The 24,017-nt window shown below is 38.0% G+C and overlaps 1 protein-coding gene across 4 annotated transcripts in view; it reads left to right on the top strand.

The window, feature by feature from the left end:
• MTMR2 (myotubularin related protein 2) overlaps window positions 1–24,017 on the top strand; it is a 109,101-nt gene extending 85,084 nt beyond the window's left edge. For all 4 annotated transcript variants that reach the window (XM_010862120.1, XM_010862122.1, XM_010862121.1 and 1 more), the window contains 8 exons: window positions 927–1,076; window positions 1,828–2,016; window positions 9,931–10,116; window positions 13,377–13,583; window positions 16,679–16,771; window positions 19,826–19,939; window positions 21,753–21,929; window positions 22,626–24,017. In XM_010862120.1, coding sequence (XP_010860422.1) covers window positions 927–1,076; window positions 1,828–2,016; window positions 9,931–10,116; window positions 13,377–13,583; window positions 16,679–16,771; window positions 19,826–19,939; window positions 21,753–21,929; window positions 22,626–22,787 — 1,278 coding nt within the window. In that variant the 3' untranslated portion in view covers window positions 22,788–24,017. The remainder of the gene's footprint in view (window positions 1–926; window positions 1,077–1,827; window positions 2,017–9,930; window positions 10,117–13,376; window positions 13,584–16,678; window positions 16,772–19,825; window positions 19,940–21,752; window positions 21,930–22,625) is intronic.

The following is a 24,017-nucleotide window of genomic DNA, read 5'->3' as shown; positions in this document are numbered from 1 at the left end:
TTCATCTCTACAGTGACGTTAATGAAACCTGAATACAGTAAAGTGTGTGTGTGTGTGTGCACGTGCATGCATGTGTAGGCACAACGCCTGCAGACAGTAAGTGCTCAATAAATGTATATATATATATTTACTGTAATTTGGTTTCTTTTGATTCTTTTTCTGTTTATTGTCAGAGGTAATAAAATTAAAAATAAATGTATTTTCTTAATTCTAAGCACTTACTGTAATGGCTTTATTTTCTATACTAATGGAGGATGGAAATTTTAAAGTGTCTTATTAAGTAATTGTATATGTGAAGTGGTATATTAGTTATAAATATAACAAACCTTTAAGGACCAAAGTTTAACAGTTGATGTGTATTAAAAAATAATGTTTTGTTTCTCTTGCTTCTTTTTTTTGGGGGGGGGTGGCTTTGCCTTCTGTTACTTTCTTGTTTTTCTCATATGTTTTACATTAGCGACATTAATACTGTAAGATTCACTTAATGTATATAAGTGATAAATATGTGCATAGCATTCTAGTGGATGCTTAGTGCCTGCCCTCAGACATTTCTTTGTATAGATGAACAGCAGCACAGTCAGTCATCCAGTCAAACTATATGAGACTGTTCTTTTTAAAGACAAGAACATTTTTATTTTTAGTCTTACTGTTTCCTTTGTTTGATATGTTTAGGACAGACCCAGCACTCAGTCAGTATTTAATGACATAATAAATCTGTTAACATAAAACTGAGTGCCAAATGAATACAGATTTTCTTTGTTACAAGGTCTCATCCTAAAAGCCTGATCACCATAGGCAGACAATAACTATTCAAACAACTTAAAAGATAGTGGAGTTTAAGAGAAGTTGAGTAGGAGCCTTCTGTTGTAATGTTTTCAGATATTTCTCTTAGGCAGTGATTTGTCTTATGTTTATTTAACATGTAGGGAATTCCGAATGAAAGCTGGAGAATAACAAAGATAAATGAACGATATGAACTCTGTGATACCTACCCTGCCCTCTTGGTTGTTCCGGCAAATATCCCTGATGAAGAGTTGAAGAGAGTGGCTTCCTTCAGATCGCGGGGCCGTATCCCAGTAAGTGTGAAGCTGTGCTGAAGCTTCCCCATTGCTTTTGTGCTCCACATAGTGCAGAGGATAATGAATAGGGGAGTGGGTGCGGGATAAAAATAGCTACAGCAGCGGGTCCTCTGTGGGGCTATTAGGGAATGAGTTATTGAGTAAAATTAAAACCAGAGGAAAGACTTACACTAAAGAGGTTTCTGGAGAGTTTGAAATGGGTATAAGAGAGCTGCTCAGAATTGCATGGCTCTTAACTTGAAGTCAAACTTGGCTCTGGTATTATTCACTATTTCTTTATCTTATACAGTTGGTCATAGTGATAAATGCTCTGTTCCTTTAAATCTTGGAATGAAGAAAACTGTACAAATTTGTGATGAATTTCTGTATTCTGGAAAGATAAGTTCTAATAATTTTAGGTACAAAAATGTGTAGACTCTGAACACTATAGTTGGGCATTTTTGCTGAACTTTAAAAATGGAGTTTACCTAAGCTCCCTTTTAATGTATTTTTTCCCTAGAGACAACACTTTTAATTAATGACTCTTCTAAATCAATATCTGATTAACTAATAAGACCAAGTTTTCCACATGCCAGAGTTGACTTGAAAGAAAAATGATGATTTTTTATAGCAGCTTCATATTTCTTTTCATGGTTCGGCTTTGAATCCAGTTAGAATGTAAAAAGAAAGAGTGTTATTGAGTAATGTTTTGGGAAGAACTCTAGAGAAGCATGTCAAAGGGTGTGTTGCCACTTTTCCCCCCATTAAGGTTTTGTCATGGATTCATCCTGAAAGTCAAGCCACAATCACTCGGTGTAGCCAGCCCATGGTAGGGGTGAGTGGGAAGCGAAGCAAAGAAGATGAAAAATACCTTCAAGCCATTATGGACTCCAATGCCCAATCTCATAAAATCTTTATATTCGACGCCCGGCCAAGTGTTAATGCAGTTGCCAATAAGGTGAGATCCTCTTATGGTAATTAAGATTATAGTTACAGTTTCATGAGTTTGTCAGGAGGTAGTTCAGTGGTAAAGAATCCACCTGCAATGCAGGAGACCCTGGTTTAATCCCTGGATTGGGAAGATCCCCTGGAGTAGGAAGTGGCACCCTGCTCCAATATTCATGCCTGGAAAATTCTGTGGACAAAGGAGCCTGGAGGGTTACAATCCATGAGGTCACAGCGAGTTGGATGTGACTGAGCACGCGCACACGTACACAGTGCAGTAGGATGAGTTTAGGCTTTTCATTCGCTAAAGATACAGATTCTAATCCTGGCTCTTTACTTGATAGTATAACTTTAAAAATTTTATTTTTAATTTTATATTGAAGTATGGTTGATTAACAATGTTGTTTTAGGTGTACAGCAAAGTGACTCAGGTATACATGTATCTTTTCTTTTTCAAATTTTTATTCCTATATAGGTTATTACAGAATATTGATCAGAATTCCCTGTGCTTATTGATCCTTATTGGTTTTCTGTTTTCAAAACAGCAGTGTGTACATGTCAATCCAATTTAATTTTAATCTTTTTAGTAACTTTAATTGGCTTATTTGTAAAATGAGAATCATAAAAACTAACAGAAGTGTTTTAGGGGCAAAACTCACCTGATAAACTGTTGTTTTAGGAGCAAAACTCTCCCTTCTCCAAACTGGGCACCAAAACTGAGTTTGTGAGACTGTAGTCTGCACAGCACCCTTGTAGGAATCATGCAGAGTTCTCAGTGACCAGTGCTGCCCTCTTCTGGCAGGTCTCTGCCTGTACAAGCTAGTCACACTGAAGACTGGCAGTTAGTTGAAGCAGTGGTCCTGATTTCTGCTATAGAATAAATACTAGCATTGTGGAAGCAGAAATTCTGGTCCACTTGGAAAAATCTACTACTGGAGAAGAAAAGAGAAGAGAGACAGTTTAGCTTTAAAAAATTGCCTCTCAGATAAGACAAAGAAAAAAACCCACACGGCCTCCCTCCAAAATTAAAACACCCCAAATTCTATAAATAAATAAGAGACACACACCATTAAACCTTGACTGTACTTCCAGACCCCTGTGCATATGTGTGTACTCATATATTTAAGACAGAATGGGATAATTGCAACTTCCTTTTTTAATTGATGCTGTTTCTTTCTATGCCAATAAACATACATCTGTAACATTTTAATTGTATGATAACTAGTAACACCAATTGTTTTTGGATATTTAGGTTATTATTTTTTTCTTTTTTTGATTCTTTTTTGCTATTATAAACAATGCTGGAGTGATCATCCTTTAATTAAATTATGGAGCATGTACTTAATTATTTCAATCCTGTTTAGTGTTTTGAGGACACTTTGAATTCCAGGCATTCTCTGTTAAACTGTAAATATTTCCCCTTAAAGGCGAAACAGGGCAGTGGACATATGAAATTGGTTCCCCAGGGACTGGTGTGTATTTTCCCAGTAATTACTTATACCATGAGTTAGTAGGAATGAGACTCATTATCTAGGATGAGGGACTTCCCTGGTGGTCCAGTGGGTAAGACTCCATGCTTCTGATGCAGGGAATGCTGTCCTATTCTCAGTCAGGGAACAAGATCCCACATGCCGCAACTAAGACCTGGTATGGCCGAATAAATAAATAAAATATAGTTTTTTTTAAAAGATGTTATCTAGGATGAGAGGCGTATAAAGCAGAAAAGGGAGTAGGCAAAATGTTATACTCCTTGTAAAATGATTCCCACATGTATTTCACTATGGAAATCTCTTTCTTAATAAAGACTGGTATATTTTATGTATTGGGACATTTTTCTTATCATAAAATGTGTAATAGACAACAAAAATCTAGGAAGGGATAGGCAAAGTAAAGGAATAAAAAGCACCTATAATTACTGATCTTTGATATATTTTCTCCCACTATTTTTTCTGTGTATTAAATGTTGATTATTTTGTTTCATTGTTTTTCATTTTTATAAAAAATATTTCTTTCCAACAGCTGTTCTTGAGAAATACTTTAATAGTACTCATCATATAGCTATGTCATTGTTTACTTAATCATTCTTCTAATATTAGATGTTTAATATTTAGTATTTTAAATAATAACTAAAACAAGTACCTTTTGTTGACATTTTTGTTCCCTAGCTATACCATTACTATATCCTAATTTAAAATACTCATATTTTTAAAAGTTTTGCACATATTGCCATTATTCTTCAGGAAAGTTAGTTTAGCAGCTAGATAGATATCTTTTTTCTTGCTGTTTTACTGAGATATAATTGACATGGAAAAGTATGTAAGTTTGAGGTATACAGCATATTGATTTGAAATATATATATATTGTGAAATGATCACCACAATAAGCTTAGTTAACGTCTGTCACTTCACATAGTTATGGTGTCTTTTTCCTTGTGATGAGAATTTTTAAAATGTACTCTCTTAGCAACTTTCAAATATATGATACAGTCTTGTTGACCATAGTCATCACATTGTACATTATATCCCCACAACTTATCTATCTTTTAACTGGAAGTTTGTACCTTTTGACCACCTTCACCCAATACCCACCTGCTCCATCTCCCTTTTAAAATTTGCAAAAGGATACATATTTGTTGCAACAAATATTTTTTGTCTTCATGGTAAGAATATTTTTTATAGCAGTGTGAATATGTGTGAATAGTGTGAATATGTGTGATACAACAATGTGTGAAAGTGTATGAAATGTGTGAAACAGTGTGAAATAGCAGTGAATATGTGTGGAACAGTGTGACTGTGACAACTTCTTTTGCAGTCCTGAGCCATATCAAGAATTAAAGCTTTACTAGCCACTAAGCCTTCCATGTGTGCCTTACCCCAATTAGATTTGCCTTCTACCCCTGCTAAGGTAGCCACTACCCTAACTTTTACAGTAGTCGTCTTCTTGCATTACTTAATCTGTTGTTACTGAAGTGTACACATCACTGGTCTCTGTAGTTTAGCCTTGCCTTGTGAAGATTGTGTTTGTATGTCTTTTAAGCCTCTCTTCATCTACAGTCTTCCCCTTGCGCTTCCCTCCCTGATTCCCCGCTTCTCTCCAGTATATTTTACTGCAGAGTTTCCCATAGTCCATACTTTGCCGATTGTGCTATGGTATAGTTCTTCTGTCCTCTGAATTTCCTTCACATGAATTCGGAGGTTTATTCAGATTTAGGTTCAATTCCTTTGGCAAAGCTGTAGGGGATTCAGGAGGCACACTATTTGTGGCTGATTCTTCTTTTTGGATATTAGCAACTGATCAAGCTCAATGCTGAGATCTGTTACTTCAGTGGGGTTGCAAAATGGTGATACTCTTAAGTTCATAATTCTTTTCAGCTATTAGTTGAACTCTTTCTGAAAAGAAGCACTTTCTCTTATCTAAATTGTGGTTAATCAGCAATTGAGTTCATATAAGAAAGCCAGGGTTAATACTTGATTCTTTTTCCTTATTTACCAGTTTTCCCAATAATAAATTGACTCTCTACCATCCCATGAGAATGACTAATATTGTAAAGTGTCATTATGCATGCACTGGGCTTCCCAGGTGGTACAGTGGTAAGGAATTTGCCTGCTAGTGCAGGAGGCACAAGAGACACAGGTTCAATCTCTGGGTTAGGAAGATCTCCTAGAGTCAGAAATGGCAACCCACCCCAGTATTCTTGCCTGGAAAATTCCATGGATAGAGTAGTCTGGTGGGCTGTAGTCCATGGGGTCACAAAGAATTGGACACAACTAAACACATTGATGATCAGTCCCTTAAATCTATTTCTCACTTCCACTTGTCTAGTCAAGGCTATGGTTTTTCCAGTAGTCATGTATGGATGTGAGAGTTGGACTGTGAAGAAAACTGAGCACCGAAGAATTGATGCTTTTGAACTGTGAGAAGACTCTTGAGAGTCCCTTGGACTGCGAGGAGATCCAACCAGTCCATTCTAAAGGAGATCAGTCTTGGGTGTTCTTTGGAAGGAATGATGCTAAAGCTGAAACTCCAGTTCTTTGGCCACCTCATGTGCAGAGTTGACTCATTGGAAAAGACCCTGATGCTGGGAGGGATTGGGAGCAGGAGGAGAAGGGGACGACAGAGGATGAGATGGCTGGATGGCATCACTGACTCGATGGACGTGAGTTTGAGTGAACTCCGGGAGGTGGTGATGGACAGGGAGGCCTGGCGTGCTTCGATTCATGGGGTCGCAAAGAGTCGGACACGACTGAGCGACTGAACTGAACTGAAGCACATGTTGTGTTTGTATGTAGTCAGCAATTTCTAATTCATGCAGATAGTATTAGAATTTTTTTTCCACCTTTGATCAAAAGGAGACTTCAAATTACCTCCCGAGTTTGTTTGGCATGACCATAGTAAATAATCTTTAGGCTTCCCTAGTGGCTCATCGATAAAGAATCTGCCTGCAATGCAGGAGACATGGATTTGATCCCCAGGTCGGGAAGATGCCCTGGAGGAGGGCATGGCAACCCACTCCAGTATTCTTGCCTAGAGAATCCCGTGAACAGAGGAGCCTAACGGGCTGCAGTACACGGGTTCGCAACAAGTTGGACACGACTGAAGTGACTGAGCCACACACATGGCAATCTTTGCTATCTGGTATGATAAGATACAGCAAGAGTCATCAGGAAATCTTGTACGTTTCCTGTCCCAGGCTTGGAATAGCCATCTCCCTAAGAAGTTCTGGTTTCTGTTAGTAGGAGATGGTATTTGAAACCATAATTTGGTGCTAAGGATTCTTATTTGCTACTGGACTGGTCCAATTTCTGAGTCTTTACTGAATAGACTAGGAAATGGATAAAGCCAGGAAACATTAATATATTTTTAAAGATAAAGTACTTCATGAGTTCATACTGGTGCTTTCAGTTTGAATTCAGTGTTAAGAGTTGTTACATGTGTGCATGCATATGTATGTTTGGCTCTTTACGACCCTATGGACTGTGGCCTGCCAGGCGCTCTTTGTCCATGGGAGCCTCTAGGTGAGAATTCTGGAGTGGGTTGCCATGCCCTCCTTCAGCGGATCTTCCCGACACCCCATCTCTTATGTCACCTACATTGGCAGGCAGGTTCTAACATAACTTCTTCAAAATTACATGTGTGACTTCTTCCTTCCCCACCAGGAATGCTGATTCTCAAAGTCAGAGGGAATGATAAGATTTGTTACGTTACATAATTACTCACTTGCTTTATCCTACCGTGGTGCTAGAATAACAGTGTTACTAGTATCCCCAGTACATTTAGGGAAAAATTTTTTTGGACTTGCTCCCATTGTAAAATACATGTGTTGTATTTACATTGTCAGAGTAGGTAGTCTTTACACTCCCTTCTGTACACTTCTCCCTTTTACCTCTGACTTCTAGCTGTATTTTGTGCACGCAACCAGTTCTTATGTGGAAGTCTTTAGTCTTTTTCTTCTGTCTGAAGTTGTTCTCTTCTAAATATTTCAGCAGAGCTGATAGAAACAATATTCTGAGTATTCACCTGCTGATAGCAGCTTATGAGGGACTTCCCAAGTGGAGCAGCAGAAAGAATCTGCCTGTCAGTACAGGAGGCCCAAGAGACGTGGGTTCGATGCCTGGGTTGGGAAGATCACCTGGAGCAGGAAATGGCAACCCACTCCAGTGTTCTTGCCTGGAAATTCCATGGAAAGAGAAGTCTGGTGGGCTACAGTCCATGGGGTCCCAAAGAGTTGGCCACGACTGAGCATGGACACGGGCTGGGGGGAGCAGCTTATGTTCCTTATATTTATGTTGGTTTTCCTGGGCATAAAATTCTTGGTTCGCATTTGATTTTCTTGAATGTCTTAAAATTGCCTTTTTTTTTTTGTCATAAAGTTTCGAAGTCTAATCATAAACTAAATTTCTTTTCTTTCTGAGTCACTCTTTTTACTTCGACGTACAAAGAATTTTCTCTTTTGTTTTTCTTTGAAGTCCAGTTATTTTGCCAGAATATGTCTTCATGCTGTATATTTTGGGTTTATATTATCAGGTATGCATGTGTGCTGTTTTCATTGGGAATTTCAATTTAAAAGCATCATGACTGTTTTCTTTAATCATAGTTCTTAGTATTTATTTCATTTCTTTGTTTTGGCTTTCTTCTTCAGGACTGCTATTACTCCTGGGTTGTCTCTTCTTTGCCTCTCTTCATCATTTGTCTCTTTCTCTTGAATCTTTTTTATGTCTAATTCCTTTTTTTTTTATATTTCACTTTTCACTGTTTCTTTTAATTTAATATCCACTGTATTCGTTTGCTCTTAAGTTTCTTCTAATTTGGTCTTCATTTCTAATTTTTTCTCTTTTATTTCTATTTGTTTCCTAGTTCTTTCACTTAATCTGTGAGTTTCTCTAATAACTTGTCTGTTAGAATGGACAGAACCCTTCTCGGTTTCAGCTGCACTTCTTAAATTGACCTGTTCTTTCCTGTAGTTCTGGAGGAAGAGAGCTAAAACCAGGAAGCAGAACAATAAAAACTGTAAGACTCTCTTGTGATTCCCTTGTTCTCTAGTCCATCTTATATGCGTTGCTTCCTTCTGCATTTCCTTACGCATCCTTACGATAGCATCGAGATCTTGTGACTGTTGGCGGCTTTGGGGTTTGCTGGAATGCTCTGTCCTCTAGTTCTGTCTTCAGTGATTTTTTGTGTGTCTTCGGTTTTACTATCTAGTTGCTCTGTTTTTAAATAATACCAGTTGTATTGAAATATAATTCACATGAAATGGATTCTTAAAGTATGTATTTCAGTGTTTTTAGTATGTTTTCAGAGTTACATGACAACATTTGATGTACTCATCAAGTTCTACGAGTCTTGATTCCAGAGCATTTTCGTCCTGTATTTTCGTGACAGGCTCTGTGTAGTTGCAGTATGGCCATGTTTCTAGGATTTGTTGCAACACATTTGAATGTCCCTCTGCCCCTGATGTGAGCTGTCCCTACTCTCCAGAATAATCCTTGTTAACAGGGACCTAATGAAACGCTGTTAATTTTGTACTTGTGCCCATCTTGACTCTAAACCATTTCCCAAGCTGTCAGTGTCAGAAAGGAAACTTGAACGTCTACTCTTCACTAATTTGTTGTTAGTTAAGAGGTAAGTTTTATTGTTTTCAAAAATGTGATCTCTTAATTTTATATAACTACAGTGACTGTTCCAGTATCTTCCTAATTTTTTTTCCATTAGTGCTCAAAGAGGTGTGATTTTATACCTGAGATAAGAGGCATATTTTATCCAAAAGGCAAAAGAATATTTTATTCATAAAACAGAGAAAGATTCAACCCAGAAAAATTTGGTTCTTCTTTCCAGCTGTAGCTTACTGTGAACACCAACTATTTCTCATTCTATTCTGTAGATGTAGATTTATCTCTTTGAAAATAGTGGTAATATTCTGTAGTACTCTGTGCTCTTATATTTGTTTTGTCTTTTTATTTAATAATAATTGTGCAGTTACCCTAGAAGTCAGTCACTGTGATTACAAAGCACTTTGCAAATATTAAGATGAAGTGAAGAAAAGCATGGGTCAGGTGTAAACTAGACAGATGTCCCTGCACATGGAGCTTCAGTCTTCTGTATGAAATTGTGTTTTGGTAGGACTTGAGATATGGATAGTGAAATTACAGTGCTTTAAGTACCTTCCTATATGTTATCATATATAATTTTAATAACAGCAACAAGAGGAAGTCAGGTGAGCATGTGTATTCTTGTTTTATGAAGAACGTGTGGGACAGCGTGGTTGTGTTAAGTTGCCCTGAGCCAGCCACATTTTCCCATGGAGTTTCCTGTCCATCAGTCACATGTATCAGCTTTGATGCTTTTGGGTAATTTATGGCACTCTTTCAAGGATGTCATCATACCATGAATATGCATTCATTTTTTATTTCGTGTGATGTTATTTTTTCAGGCAAAAGGTGGAGGTTATGAAAGTGAAGATGCCTATCAAAATGCAGAACTAGTTTTTCTAGATATCCACAATATCCATGTTATGAGAGAATCTTTACGAAAACTTAAGGAGATTGTGTACCCCAACATTGAGGAGACCCACTGGTTGTCTAACTTGGAATCTACTCACTGGCTGGAGCATATTAAGGTGGGTATATGTTACTATTCTTTAAACTGTTAGAGACTGTCACACAAGGACTTTCTCTGCCCGCTTGTGTGTTGGCTCTTACAACTGAAATCAAGATGAAAGTACCTTTTTAAACAGTGAAAAATTGATAACTACTTTGATAATTAGAACTACTTTTAAGTTTTGGTGTTTGAATGAATTAGGTTTCTGTATTATGCATTTGGTTCTGTTGTACTTTTTTTCCCCTTTCTTTCCTGCTGCTGCTGCTAAGTTGCTTCAGTCATGTCTGACTCTGTGCGACCCCATAGACGGCAGCTCAACAGGCTCCCCCGTCCCTGGGATTCCCCAGGCAAGAACACTGGAGTGGGTTGCCATTTCCTTCTCCAATGCATGAAAGTGAAAAGTGAAAGTGAAGTCTCTCAGTCGTGTCAGACTCTTAGTGACCCCATGGACTGAAGCCTACCAGGCTCCTCAGTCCATGGGATTTTCCAGGCAAGAGTACTGGAGGGGGATGCCATTGCCTTCTCTGCCTCTCTTTCCTATCCTATCTGAATCTGCCCATCCTTCAGTTCCCAGTTCACTTCTTTGATAAAGTCTTCCCAGATGGAATTCATTTCCATTTTCTCTGAGCTTTTCATTTTACTTTTCTTTCCAGCTAATCAGATGCTCCCATGTACTTGATTTAATTACTTTTATGTGTCAATTAATGTAGATTACTGATTCATGGAGAGTAGGACAGGATAAATCATATTTCTTCTTTGTCCCCACAGGAGCCAGGGTAGCACTATATATGATGTAAATAAATCAGCCAATAAATAATTGTTACATAGCTTTTGAAAACCATTCCGGCCAGGCACATGAGGTGAAGTAGTTAAATGAAGGAGACTGTATGAACCTCAGCTTGCCTAAACATAACGTTTGAAGCACTAAACATTATTTCAGTTATTATAGTTATAAATATTTTCAGATAGGTCTGAATTTCAGTATCATAGCTTACCAAAATATATATCTCTGTATATTATATATAGATCTCTATATAATATATGAGCACATATATTAATATTAGGAAATAAATGGAAATAGGATTTTTCATGTTAAGAGCTCTAAAATTAAGAAAAATTGAAGGCTAAATTGACCTCTTGAGAATTATAAACTATTTTGATTATTGTTTCTCTTCTAGAAACACAGAAGCTTGAATGTAGCAAAGTACATGAACATTCTTCTTTTAGAGAGCACGGTCATGGGGACCGTCTATTACATTGTATGATGTGTAAATAGAAAACCGTAAGACTTGATTTGGAACTGACATTCACCGCAGCATTCTGTAAATTACAGGTCATTTTTTAGCAGGTACAACATTCTCTCCAAAAAACTGGCCATAACAGAAACACATTTCCTTGGACGAGGTACAGTTGTGCCTGGACCACCTTCTCCTCCTTCAGTCTTCACACCTGTAAGGCTTACCCGCTCACTTTCTTTAGATCTCTGTTCAGACATCAACTTCTCAAAGGTGCCTTTCCTAACCACTCCATACACAGTGACAGTTCTGCCTGTGCTCCCTAGTGCTGGATGGTACTTTTTCACTTGTTGCCCTCTGACACACTGTTTCTTTCTCTGCATCCGGCCGGCCTCACCTAAGTACAATATAAACTTCATTACGCCCAGCACTTTGCTCCGTTTGCTGCTGTGTAGTACCAGCACTGTGAGCAGTGCCTGCTGCGTGGTAGAGGACTCCATAAATGCTTATCTTTAAGGGAATGAATGGATGAAGACGACCACTTTGGAGAACTCTTCCTTGTTGTCTTAGCTTTCCAACTGTTCTAACCCTTTAGGTCAATGATGTGTAATTTTGCATGTATATTTGACCCATGTGCTCTGTGTGTGCTCATTCACTCAGTCATGTCCGAGTCTGTGATCCCACGGACTGCAGCCAACCAGGCTCCTCTGTCCACGGGATTTCCCAGACAAGGATACTGGAGTGGGTTACCATTTCCTTCTCCAGGGGATCTTCCTGACCCAGAGATCAGACCTGCGTCTCTGGTGTCTCCTGCATTGGCAGGTGGATTCTTTACCACTGTGCCACCTGGGAAGCACCATATTTGAATTACAGGTGGAAGTTATTTAAAAGAGTGAGTTAGGAATAATACAGACCAGGCTTTTTTTTTATCTTTTTTTTTTAATGCTCACAGATAACTCTGATGCATAGACAAGATTGAGATTGCTTCAGAGTACCCCACTTCCAAAATATGCCTACGATTATGATTAAAAGGAGATCATCATAAAATTCTCTAAGCCTAGTATAGCATTTCTTTTATTTCACTCTTATCTATGTTTGTGTAATCATGCTGTTCTTAAAGTATGATTGGGCCATTGCAGAGTAGAGGGGGGCTCTATTGTTCAGTTTAAAGGATATTATACTGTGTGTTTCTCTTTGCTGCTGCTAAGTCGCTTCAGTCATGTCCGACTCTGTATGACCCCAGAGATGACAGCCCACCAGGCTCCCCTGTCCCTGGGATTCTCCAGGCAAGAACACTGGAGTGGGTTGCCATTGCCTTCTCCAGTGTGTTTCTCTTTAGGTTACATCTAATTCTATCTAGTTTTAACTCAAGATCAACTTAAGGTAAATTGTTTTGCAGAGAGAGCTTGCATATTTAAACAAAATACCTGAAATTATTTTAGATACCAGTGAAATTGACATGATAATATATTGGTCCAATGAGAATTTTTCATTCATACCAATATGTGAAAGTCAGCTTTCTCTAAAATTTTATGCTTTGCTGGCTGTGTTGTATAAAAACAGTAGAGTGAATGCTATAGAAACTGTAGAATATTTTCTAATATCTAACTTATACTGCTTTCATATTTATTCTGATTTGGTTAAGTATCACTGTTTTGAGTAACAGGTAAGAATTCAGTTGGTGTATTATTTTTGCTTAAATGGATGATGTTGGAATATTTGAAGAATCTTAGAAATAGGTCTCTTTGGAACTTAATCCTTCTTTCTTATTAGTCATACTCTTGATTTTTTTAAAATCCGAAGTTACCTTTTGTTTGGATATTTCATTGTGTGGATTAATAGGAGTCTGCATTTTTGAGATTTTTCAGTTTTAAAAGCAAAGCGTCAGTATCTTCCACCATTCACAAAAATTCCTTTTAGGAAAGGACTGACGTTCTTTTCTCCACCTGTTTTTGAGATAGTCATCTCTGAACAGAACTATTACAAATTTTGAGGAGTAAAGCATTTAATTAAAAAAAATTCATTTAAAAAACCCTGTTTTCAGCTTATCCTTGCAGGGGCTCTCAGGATTGCTGACAGGGTGGAGTCAGGAAAGACGTCTGTGGTGGTGCACTGCAGCGATGGCTGGGACCGCACGGCCCAGCTGACTTCCCTGGCCATGCTCATGCTGGACGGATACTACCGCACCATCCGAGGGTTTGAAGTCCTCGTGGAAAAAGAGTGGCTGAGCTTCGGACATCGATTTCAGCTTGTGAGTGAAGAACCTTGACTCGGGGTATCACATGTGCATCTCACACAAGGCGTGTGAAGATCATGTCTTTTATTCACTTGATATTCATGTAAGACTGACCCTTTGTTCTAATGGGGTAAACTTCTCAACAGAAATTTGTCAGATTATTTAGAGGATCCTGAAGACGAGAGGTAAGATTCTCAGAGGCCTTGAAGCCCCCGAGAGTATGGTTTTTGGCAGCATTTTCCTAGGTTAGCTGAAAGACTTTCTGAAATATGTTTGCCCAGATGCTGTCTCTAATGTTAGCTATTAGTATCCACTAGCAGTGTTTATTTAAAAAAACCTTGCAAGAAATGGACATTTGAAGGTAGTCTGCTGCTTTAAACTTGAACTATTAAATAAAATTGGTCATCTGGCATATCCATTCAGATGGCTTATATTTTTCAACTCTCTATAAAATGTACTTACCATGATAAGACTGTTAAAAGAGTGACGTTTCGGTCTTCAGTGCTGCACATGTTCATATAAGTGTAACCAAAATCATAAACATTTCAGACTGCTTGAAGCTGCAGTGGATTCCTAAATTGCTGACTCTGACTACCTACTCCATTTTCCCCCTCCTGATTGTTATCTGAAAGCAGGATTTGACAAAGCACATCTGATTCAGAGGGTATGTGCACATGTTTAATATAGGGTAATGATTCTCAAACTTTTTGATTTCTGGACCTCTTTCCATTTTTAGCAATTATTGATGACCCCAAAGAACTTTGTTTATATCAGTATTTTCCATATTAGAAATTAAATTTTTTAAATGTATGTATTGTTTAAGGAAATAATCTATTTTCTTAGTCCATTTAGGCTACTTTATTTCTGTTTTGACAGCTGGAAGTCCAAGTTCAGAGTGCCAGCATGATAGGGTTCTGGTGAAGGCCCTCTTCCAGATTGCAGACTGCCAACCTTTCACTGTTATCTGTAATGGTGGAAGAGGGCTGGGGAGCTCTTTGGGGCCTGTCCCTTTTGATAAGAGCACTAGTCTCATTCATGAGGTTTCCACCCTCATGACCTTGGTAGCTCCTAAAACTATCAAATTGAGCATTCGATTTTCAATATGTGAATTTTGGGGGACACAAACATTCAACCCATAGTCCTCTTATATATTAGCATGAATAACACTTTAAAGAAAAGTAACTAGCATAATATGTTAGGCAAGCATAAGTTTTATGAGAAGTTTTATGAGAAGAGTGGCATTATTCTACATTTTTTACAAGTTTCTTTAATATCTGGCTTAATAGAAGATAAATTTCATATCTACTTCTGCATTCAGTCTGTTGCAATATGTTCTGTTGATTGAAGACATGAGGAAAATTTGACCACATGCAGATAATATAGGTTGAAAAGGGTATTTTAATTTTTTCCGGAGAATTGTGGATAGTTTTCTTTGCTACTGTGCCAAAACTTGACAAATGGAAGCTTCTTAGTGGTTATTTGTAATGTGGAATCTAAAACTAGCTCGATGAGTTTTTTGGTGTTTGTTCTATTAAATTCCATTGGTGTGTCTTGCATTTTGAATAAGTAGATTTTTTACCTTGCATGACTTTGTAATATCATGTGTTGGTAATTGGGAAAATACTGGCTTACTGATTTACACAGCTCCTCCAGTCTTAATGCATTTCATTATATATCATAAAATCACAGATATTAATACTACTACTAATTTTATCAGAAGAGTCTTTTAAGTACTATCAAACTCAGGTAAATTTTTCCCTCAAATTTAACTTTGATTCAACAGCTTGAATTTCATCATTGGTAACAAATACTGTCCATTGTTTTCCTTGAAGTGACACATTCACTTTTGTACATTTTCAAAAAAGATATCTACAAGATATTCAGGTCTTAGTAACCATAATTCATATATCAGTTGTTCTTTCAAGTTAAAATGATGGTCCATGGAAAGCTGTGTTTCCTGCATTCTACTTAAGTCTGCAACAGAAGCACGTTATGTGTACTTCCCATTTTGTTACATAGGATACTTAAAAAATTATACTCCAAGGTGGAGATTTATTAAAGTTAATAAGAATTTTTACTGCTTCATCAAAGACATGGGCTTCAGAGAGATTGGCTTTTTTTCTTCATTTAACTGTAAGTGTTTGGTAGGGCAAACATAATAACTATAGTATAGCTTGATTCCAATGCCTTGTTTCCTGATTTCCTCCTAAGGTACCAAAAGTTTTCTTCCCTCATCACCTTTACACCATTCTGGAGGAGGACATGGCAACCCACTCCAGTATTCTTGCCCGGAGAATCCCCATAGATATAGGAGCCTAGTGGGCTGCAGTCCATGGGGTTGCAAAGAGTCGGACACAACTGAGCAACTAAGCACGGCACAGTGCAAATGTCAACCCACTGAAAAAGGCAAAGCATGTCTTAGTAATATGAAAATAGTTTTGAACTCTCAGACCTCTCCCACTGCGGGAAGTCTGGATCACTCTTTTAGAATCACTGCCTTGGGTTATAGGGTAGGTGTTTATCTCAGTCATCTGGAGCAGAGGTCCTCAGAGGAGAAAAAAGATAAGAAAGTAGGTGAGTGCATGCTTGAGGGGAGATGTCAAGCATTTTTTAAAAGTTTTCAGGGGTTTGTGCTGATGTGATTCTTTTTGAAAGACCGCCTGGAGCTCCAATGCAGTAGGTCCCCCTCATGCCCTGGCCAAGGTGCTAAAGGAGACCTGTGCTTCCTGGGGCTAGTGTACCAGGAACTGTTAATGTTCAGGGCATAGTAAATCTTCAGGACAAAAATCTGGGCTCTGAGGTCTGACTTCCCGTCTCCCATTGTCAGCTTTTTAGGATCTAAGCTTCATTTGTTAAACACACTTGTAATTCCTGTTACAGGTGTCTCCTGCCAGGAAATAATTGGACAGGTTGCAGATTGAAATGCTAATAGACATTTCTCCTTGGTGGAATTGAGTGATTTCTGTTTTCCTTGCAGTGTTCTTTCAAAAAGATTTTCTGAATTTATAAAATATTGAGCAAATGTTACTTTTCTTGAAAAATAAAGTTATTTTCATCAAAAAGGTGAAAAATCCTACAAAGCTTATATAATATTTCACTCTTTGCTTCAGAGAGTTGGCCATGGAGATAAGAACCATGCAGATGCAGACAGATCACCCGTTTTTCTTCAATTTATTGACTGTGTCTGGCAGATGACAAGACAGGTAATTTATCTGGGATATCCATTCTTAGATCTCTCTTTTAAGCTATCCAGTCAGAGTTGCGTTTGGTCACTGACTATCTTACATTTCATGTAAAGTAGAAGTTCTTATAAGTTTCCTAGATACTAGAAGTATTATCACATTAAATTATTTCATTTAATATTTTTAACCTATGTTAAATAATGATAATATATTCACTCAAAAATTCATTTATACATTGCTAAAGTCTGGTGGGCTGCAGTCCATGGGGTCACTACAAGTTGGACGCGACTGAGCGACTTCACTTTCACTTTTCACTTTCACACAATGGAGAAGGAAATGGCAACCCACTCCAGTGTTCTTGCCTGGAGAATCCCAGGGATGGCAGAGCCTGGTGGGCTGCCGTCTATGGGGTCGCACAGAGTTGGACACGACTGAAACGACTTAGTAGTAATAGTAGTAGTAGTAAAGGAGGTAAAGAAATGAAATAGGCAAGATAACTCAAAATGAACTCCTATTTTAGGCAGTTTTGATGAAAAAATGTGTTTAGATGGAAATCATGGCAACATATAGATGAAATAGATTCAGTTTTTTTGTTTTTAGGTATGGAGCGAGAGATTATGTGCTTTAGAGCCATCAACATTCTAGAAAATGATTTAAAATATTACCGTGAATACAGGTTTAGTGTTTTGGAAAGATACAAGAGGAGATTGAAAAACACCTGATTTATGGGATAACTTTACTAATGAGGTAAAGAGTTCATGTCTTAAAGATGTTTAACACATGATAAATGATCTGAGAACCCCAAAGTTAGGTACAGCTCAGTGGTATATCAGTTATTTATCCAGGAGTTTTATTAGACCTCAGACCACTGGGAGCCTGGTTGGTTTTTCGTTGGACTGCCATGGGAATGTCCAGTAGGGCACTTGCTGGCTGTGCTTGGCATTAGCATTATATTTCAGCTTCAATAAAATATTCTTTACTTCATTAAGAGAAAAACTAAATAAGACTTTTTTTTTTTTTTTTTAATCATTTGGCTGTACCTCTATATTGGCAGTGTGGAGTCTTACCCACTGGACTGCCAGGGAAGTCCGGACCCACTTTTAACTATTACCATATTCTATTTTAAGATAGTATTTGACAGTGTTGGGAAAATCACATATGCCTTATCAGGGGACTACAAAAGGCATCGCTGATGGTTAAGTGTACTGCTTTCCAGGGAGAATATCTTGAAAGGAGCAACTCTTGCTTCTGGTATATTTTTTAGAAAAACAAAATAGATCACATTTACCAATTGCATAGGAGAATACATGACAAATATATTTCTTTCTTAGTAATTGTGTTAACTTTTTATATGCCATACATCTAAAAGCAGTTTACTCTTGATTTTGAGCTTAAGTTGCTAAGTAATGTTAAATCTTATTTCACTGATAGAACTTAAAATACACTATATATGTATAAGTAAAAAAAAATGTATTTTTTGTTACATAAGTGTATATAATAAATACACTTTATTATACATGTCTGCTTATGTTTTTCTTTGGTATTTTCCTCCCGACCATGTGAGATAGTAATAATGTTTGTTGGCAGTCATCAGTTTTATAAATAATTGAATGTTTGTGCAGAGACTTAAATAGCAAATTTATCAAAAGGACCAGTTGTGTTATAATTAGCCAGATTCTATGTCTCCTCCTGCCCTCATCATCATCTCTCACGCTGGGATCAGGAAGCTGGATGAAGGGCCCTTCAGATTTTAAACATATAAGGAGAACAAAATATTCCTTCTCTGCTCAGGATTTTAAAAACAATAGCAGCAACTAATGTTCTATTTAAATAATGCTATTTTAGTTGTGTTTGTGAGGAAATTCCACTAATTAAGCTGTTTTCTCATAACTGAGCTAATAGTTTTGCCAAGAAGATGAAAGGCTAATCATGGGCTTAACTTCTTTGAATTGCTATGTAATAATGTAGGGTGCATTCATGGTTGGCTAATAAATAAGCTGTTTAAGTAACAGTACAGGAGATGGGATTTATTCTGTAAATGAATGGATGGAATTTGACAAAGTTTTTACGATTAATTGGCTTTATGTTGGCATGTGCTTTATCACCTGCTTCATTCACTTCAGAACCACAAAAATTATTATTCAAGAGTAAATTGTTTAAGAAGATAAATTTGCCTTGTTATCCTGCTTATAAATTTAGGAAATTTGAAGGCAGAGTTGTCTTCACTCTTGGCCCTTCTGTGTGCAGTTTGTGCTGTTTTCACCCACTCTCGGGCAGGGATCGTTGTAGGAAAACTTGGCACCAGTATTTATTTACTAAGCCCACAGTCCAAATATTCATGGAATTCCTTTTCACAGTCCTATAAATGGTACAGTCTTACATAGAAGCTTTCAAATAATTCTTGAAACAGTAAATGGTTAGGATGGATTATACTAAATCCCTTACCTTCCTGGGATCTGTAATTGGGCCTTGATAAATTACCCCCAAATTGTGTTGTTTGTGTAAGACATCCAGTCAAACACCTGTCCTAGTTAAAGAGAGTGAATTTTCTCTTTTAAGAAAGGCTGCCAAAGTACTGGATTATAAGATATGGTTTGAGTGCATGTTCCTTGAAAAGATGAGTAAGGTTGGCTTTTAAACAAGCCACACATCTCCTTTTCTCGAGACATTGATATTTTTTGTGTAATTCCTAAAAACTATGCTGTTGAAAATTTAAAGAAAAATCTTACTATGTTGCTTATGGTCATTCTTGGCAGAGAAAGACAAGTCAGATCAGCCTCAAGTTGAGGGTTAACTGATATAAATGGACAGAAGAACAGCAAGATCACAGCATTCAGATTCTTACTGTACAAGAAAAGGAGATATTAGGAGAAATTATCTCAGCAAAGTGATATTTGCTGAAAACCAAGCAAATATTAATATTAATAATACTGTAATAGCTTAGAAATATATAGTTTCTGAATACTGTTTAGCCTAATTTTAAGAAGTTTTACAAAGCACCCCCCAATGTACAGGGATGAACATGCTTGGGAAGCTGTCCTAATTATTTCGTGTGTTTTGCTGTTTGATTTGCAGTTTCCTACAGCATTTGAATTCAATGAGTATTTTCTCATTACCATTTTGGACCACCTGTATAGCTGTTTATTCGGAACATTCCTCTGTAACAGTGAACAGCAGAGAGGCAAAGAGGTAACACACGACCCCTGCCTGTCCCGCCTGTCTCTATACATGCTTTCTCTAGTGAGTGCAGCCTGGGATGGCGTTCAGCGGAACAGTTGTTCTTTTGCATGATGCCTTTGGCCATGTGTTCTTTTATATACTGTAGTATGCTCACTTCTTTCCACACGTCTGAGCTTGATCCATCTTAAAGCACCTCTGTCATGAGGATGGGTCGGAGGCAGCGTCTGCTGAATGGAACTCAAGTATGCAGTGTCTTAGGAGCGCTCGTGTACCTGTTACCACACTTCCTGCAGGATGGAAGTCCATCAAAAGCAGGGGCAGCAAGATATAATTAGCAAAAAATACACATTTGAATGAACGCACAGCTCAATTCCCAAATACATTCTCATACATATGAACCATTTTAGTTTTTTTTAAATTGTAAAATAATAGCATAAAACATTCAAACACTGAGAAGATATTAAGGAGAAAGTTAAATTTCTTACCCCACTTGCCGAGGGATACCACTTTTCAGTGGTTGGTATTATTTATAAGAAATGTAGAACGATTACGTTTCAAGTTTTACTTCTGTGTTCCTCAGAACACATCTGCCTTATGTATGAAGTTCTAAATTATCTTGATTAGTGTCTCCCGCTCCTTCAATTTCCATTCTTAAAAAATGTGACTCTCAAATAGGTTTTTCATGCTTTTCTGTAAAGCCTAGTGGCAAAGAATGCTTGGTCTGGAGCTAGGCTGCCTGGGTTCAAATCTTAGATCTTTCACTTACTGTGTGAAGTTGAGCAAGTTAATTTCAGCTTCTGTAAAGTAGGGATAATAGTACTTAACTTATGTACTTACTAGTGCTTACTGTTGTGAGGATTAAATAAAATAAACCATACAAAACACTGCGATAATGGCCATTAGTAAGTGCTTCCTGGACTAGAAGTTCCTTGAAGATAGATGCTAAATTTTTAAAATCACCCTTACATCTTCAGTAAATATTTCTATGCACACAAGCCAATCAAGAATTTATTGAATGTTAGATAATCAGTGGATAACTTCCAAGGATACTTTTAGTTTTTGAGAGCCTCAAGTAGGATTTACTATATCTTAAAAAAAAAATGTTTTTAAAACTGAGCTATAATTTGCATTCCATAACATTCACTTTCAAAGCATATAATTTAGTGATTTTCAGCATATCTAGAGTTGTATAGTCATCACCACCATTAATTTCAGAACATTGGGAAGAAACCCCATGCCTGTTAGTAGTTACTACCTGCCCATTCCCGTCTCCTCTCAGACCCTAGCAGACTCCGTAATCTCTGTTGGTTTGCCTCTTCCGGACGTTTCATAGAAGTGGAATCGCTTGGGATGTGGCCTTTGTGTCTGGCTTCTTTGAATTAGCATACTGTTTTCCAGGTTCAGTTTGTTTTTATCATCATTATTTCAGTTCCTTTTTATTACTGAATGACACCCCGTTGTACCATTGTCGCATTGCATCCGTCTACCGGTGATGGACTCGGATTGCTTCTACGTTTCGGTCGTTGTGCCCGATGGCCGCTCTCACCATTGTGCACAGGGTTGCTTGTGCATGTGTTTTCACTCGTCTTGGATGTATCTAAAGGGTGCAGTTGCTGCTATGGTAACTCTGTTTACCTTTTTGGGGAGCTCCACTGTTTTCCACTGCTCTCTAATTTTAATCGAAGTGGTGCTGTTGCCAAAGTGTCTGAGTTCTGTCCCTCTAAAACAGTTTAAATGATCCCAAATGCCTTTTGACAAATTTCATCTAAAGTACCATTAGCTTGTGTAGTGGAGAACCTTAACCTATTTTTCCTTCTTATAGAATCTTCCCAGGAGGACTGTGTCGCTGTGGTCTTACATAAATAGCCAGCTGGAGGACTTCACTAATCCCCTCTACGGGAGCTATTCCAATCACGTCCTTTACCCAGTAGCCAGCATGCGCCACCTAGAGCTCTGGGTGGGATATTATGTAAGGTGGAACCCCCGGATGAAGCCCCAGGTATATGCCCTGCAATATCCAGTGAGAGGTTTTATCCAGGCAGTTGTATGAATTACTTTTGTCCCCTATACAGTGGCTAGAAAAGTTATCTGTGCATATTTAAAATTTCCATTTTTTCCTGTTAACAGTCACGGTGGGATAGTAGAAGAAGCACTGCGGTAGGGATGAGTGGTGCCCTGGCTCTGTTGTGACTGGCTTTTTGGCCTTGCACAGGTCACTCCTGCTCATTCTCATCTTCTCTCCTCCGTTAAATGAGGATGCTGGGCCGGATAACTTGTAGAGGTTGGGGAAAATGCTTTAGGGGAGTTAAAAGCCATTTTTTAAAACGTTACAGAATATTTGCTGCCTAGAACTGTTTAAAGGACTAAAAGTCTGCAACTAAATGACAGGAAATCTTTAAGTATTGGCTTTTAGATTATGTCGTTACTTAATTATTTGTTGCATTTGGCCAAGCACCAGTTTCAGGGTGTTCTGTGGAAAGAAACACCTGGGGAGACCAGGGAGGCCAGTGAAAGGGCTGCGGGTCAGTGGAGTTGTTGAAGTTGGTTTTCACTGCTGTTCGGGAAAGGTGGGCGTGGTCCCATAGCTGAAAGGACACACTGGACATTTAGGGACGAAGCTAAATACCAGAATGATTTGACTTCGGGTTTGTTCCGGATTGCTTAGTTAAGTAACTTTATGGTATTGCTCTCGTAGGAGCCCATTCACAACAGATATAAAGAACTTCTTGCTAAACGGGCAGAGCTTCAGAAGAAAGTAGAGGAGCTACAGAGAGAGATTTCCAACCGATCAACCTCATCGTCAGAGAGAGCCGGCTCCCCGGCGCAGTGCGTCACGCCTGTGCAGACGGTCGTGTGATGCGCCGCTCGATGGGGCGCGGTCGCCGTGAACTCTGATGACAGTGGCAGCTTCATGAGGAGGAGGGCTTCTGAACATAGAACCCGTCTGGGAGAGAACTTCAGTCACTTTATTTATTTCAGATCTCTCTAGGATGAGTTCAGAACTGTAGCGGTGCAGGTGGTTTAAGGGAAATAACCTCACGTGTAATTACATGATTACAACACTAATCTTCTACGTCGCCCAAAGAATATTAAAATGCTTGAATCCTGGCTCCACAGTGGGAACAAGTTTCTGATTTTCAAAGGAAAATACTGTCTCAGAAGTTTTGGTGTCTGCTAAAATCAAAACACAAACTACTTGAGAACAACATTTCTTGGCGGAAGAGTGCTCATTGCACAGAAGGTGGAGCATCAGTCTTCCAACCAGTCCTGACATTCCGTGGACTTGGGCATACTGGGCCCCGTGTAGATAAATCAAGATGGGTTAATGCTCCTTTCTCAACACCATGGGTTTGTCTTTTTTGTAGTAAGTAATTTACTTTTACCATTCAAAACCCATGTTCTTCATATGTAATAGGGTATATGATATTGAGGATATTATAGTGTAGTAGTAGTTGAAAATTATTGCCGTCATTATTTATGTGCTTAATTTAAGATATATTAGGTAGCTATTCCAAAACGATGCCTTACAGATGTGCTTGGGAGGAGACTGCAGGGGAGAGAGTGGCAGCCGTCCAGGATTTCAGAGAGTTCCACATCCTTCAGATCAGTTACTGAAAACATCATGAAACGTATTTTGAAAACTCATTATCTGCCCTACTTTATCTTATTTACTTTTTTGTATGTGTTTGAAGACAGAAGTTAATTGTTGAGTTTTGAGGCTCTATTTAAAAGTTTAGTAGGATTGACGTTTTTATGAAGTCTGTATAAAGAGCATATGATGAGAAGTACTGTGCTCAAATTTTACATGAAATATTTTACTGCTACTTTCCTTTGCAAATTTTGTAATTCCACCAAATGATTAAGTCTACCAAAGAACTTATTGCATGTAAAGATATATTACAATCTCCATGCCAGTAAAGGGAATCCTGCCTCACTTTTTGCCTGCTACAGGAAGAGTCTAGCGCTGGTATAAACACTCAACTCCCTGGTGTCTGTTTTACTCTGTATAAGAGCCATATGTTATATACTGTAACACAAAGGAGCTTCTTGTCCCTTGGGTCTTTAATTAAAAGAAAATTTCAACTGA

This window comes from Bison bison, unplaced genomic scaffold (genome assembly GCF_000754665.1).
Source record: "Bison bison bison isolate TAMUID 2011002044 unplaced genomic scaffold, Bison_UMD1.0 scf7180017864478, whole genome shotgun sequence".
Classification (NCBI taxonomy): Eukaryota; Metazoa; Chordata; class Mammalia; order Artiodactyla; family Bovidae; genus Bison; species Bison bison.
This window is presented reverse-complemented; position numbering and strand designations above follow the sequence as displayed.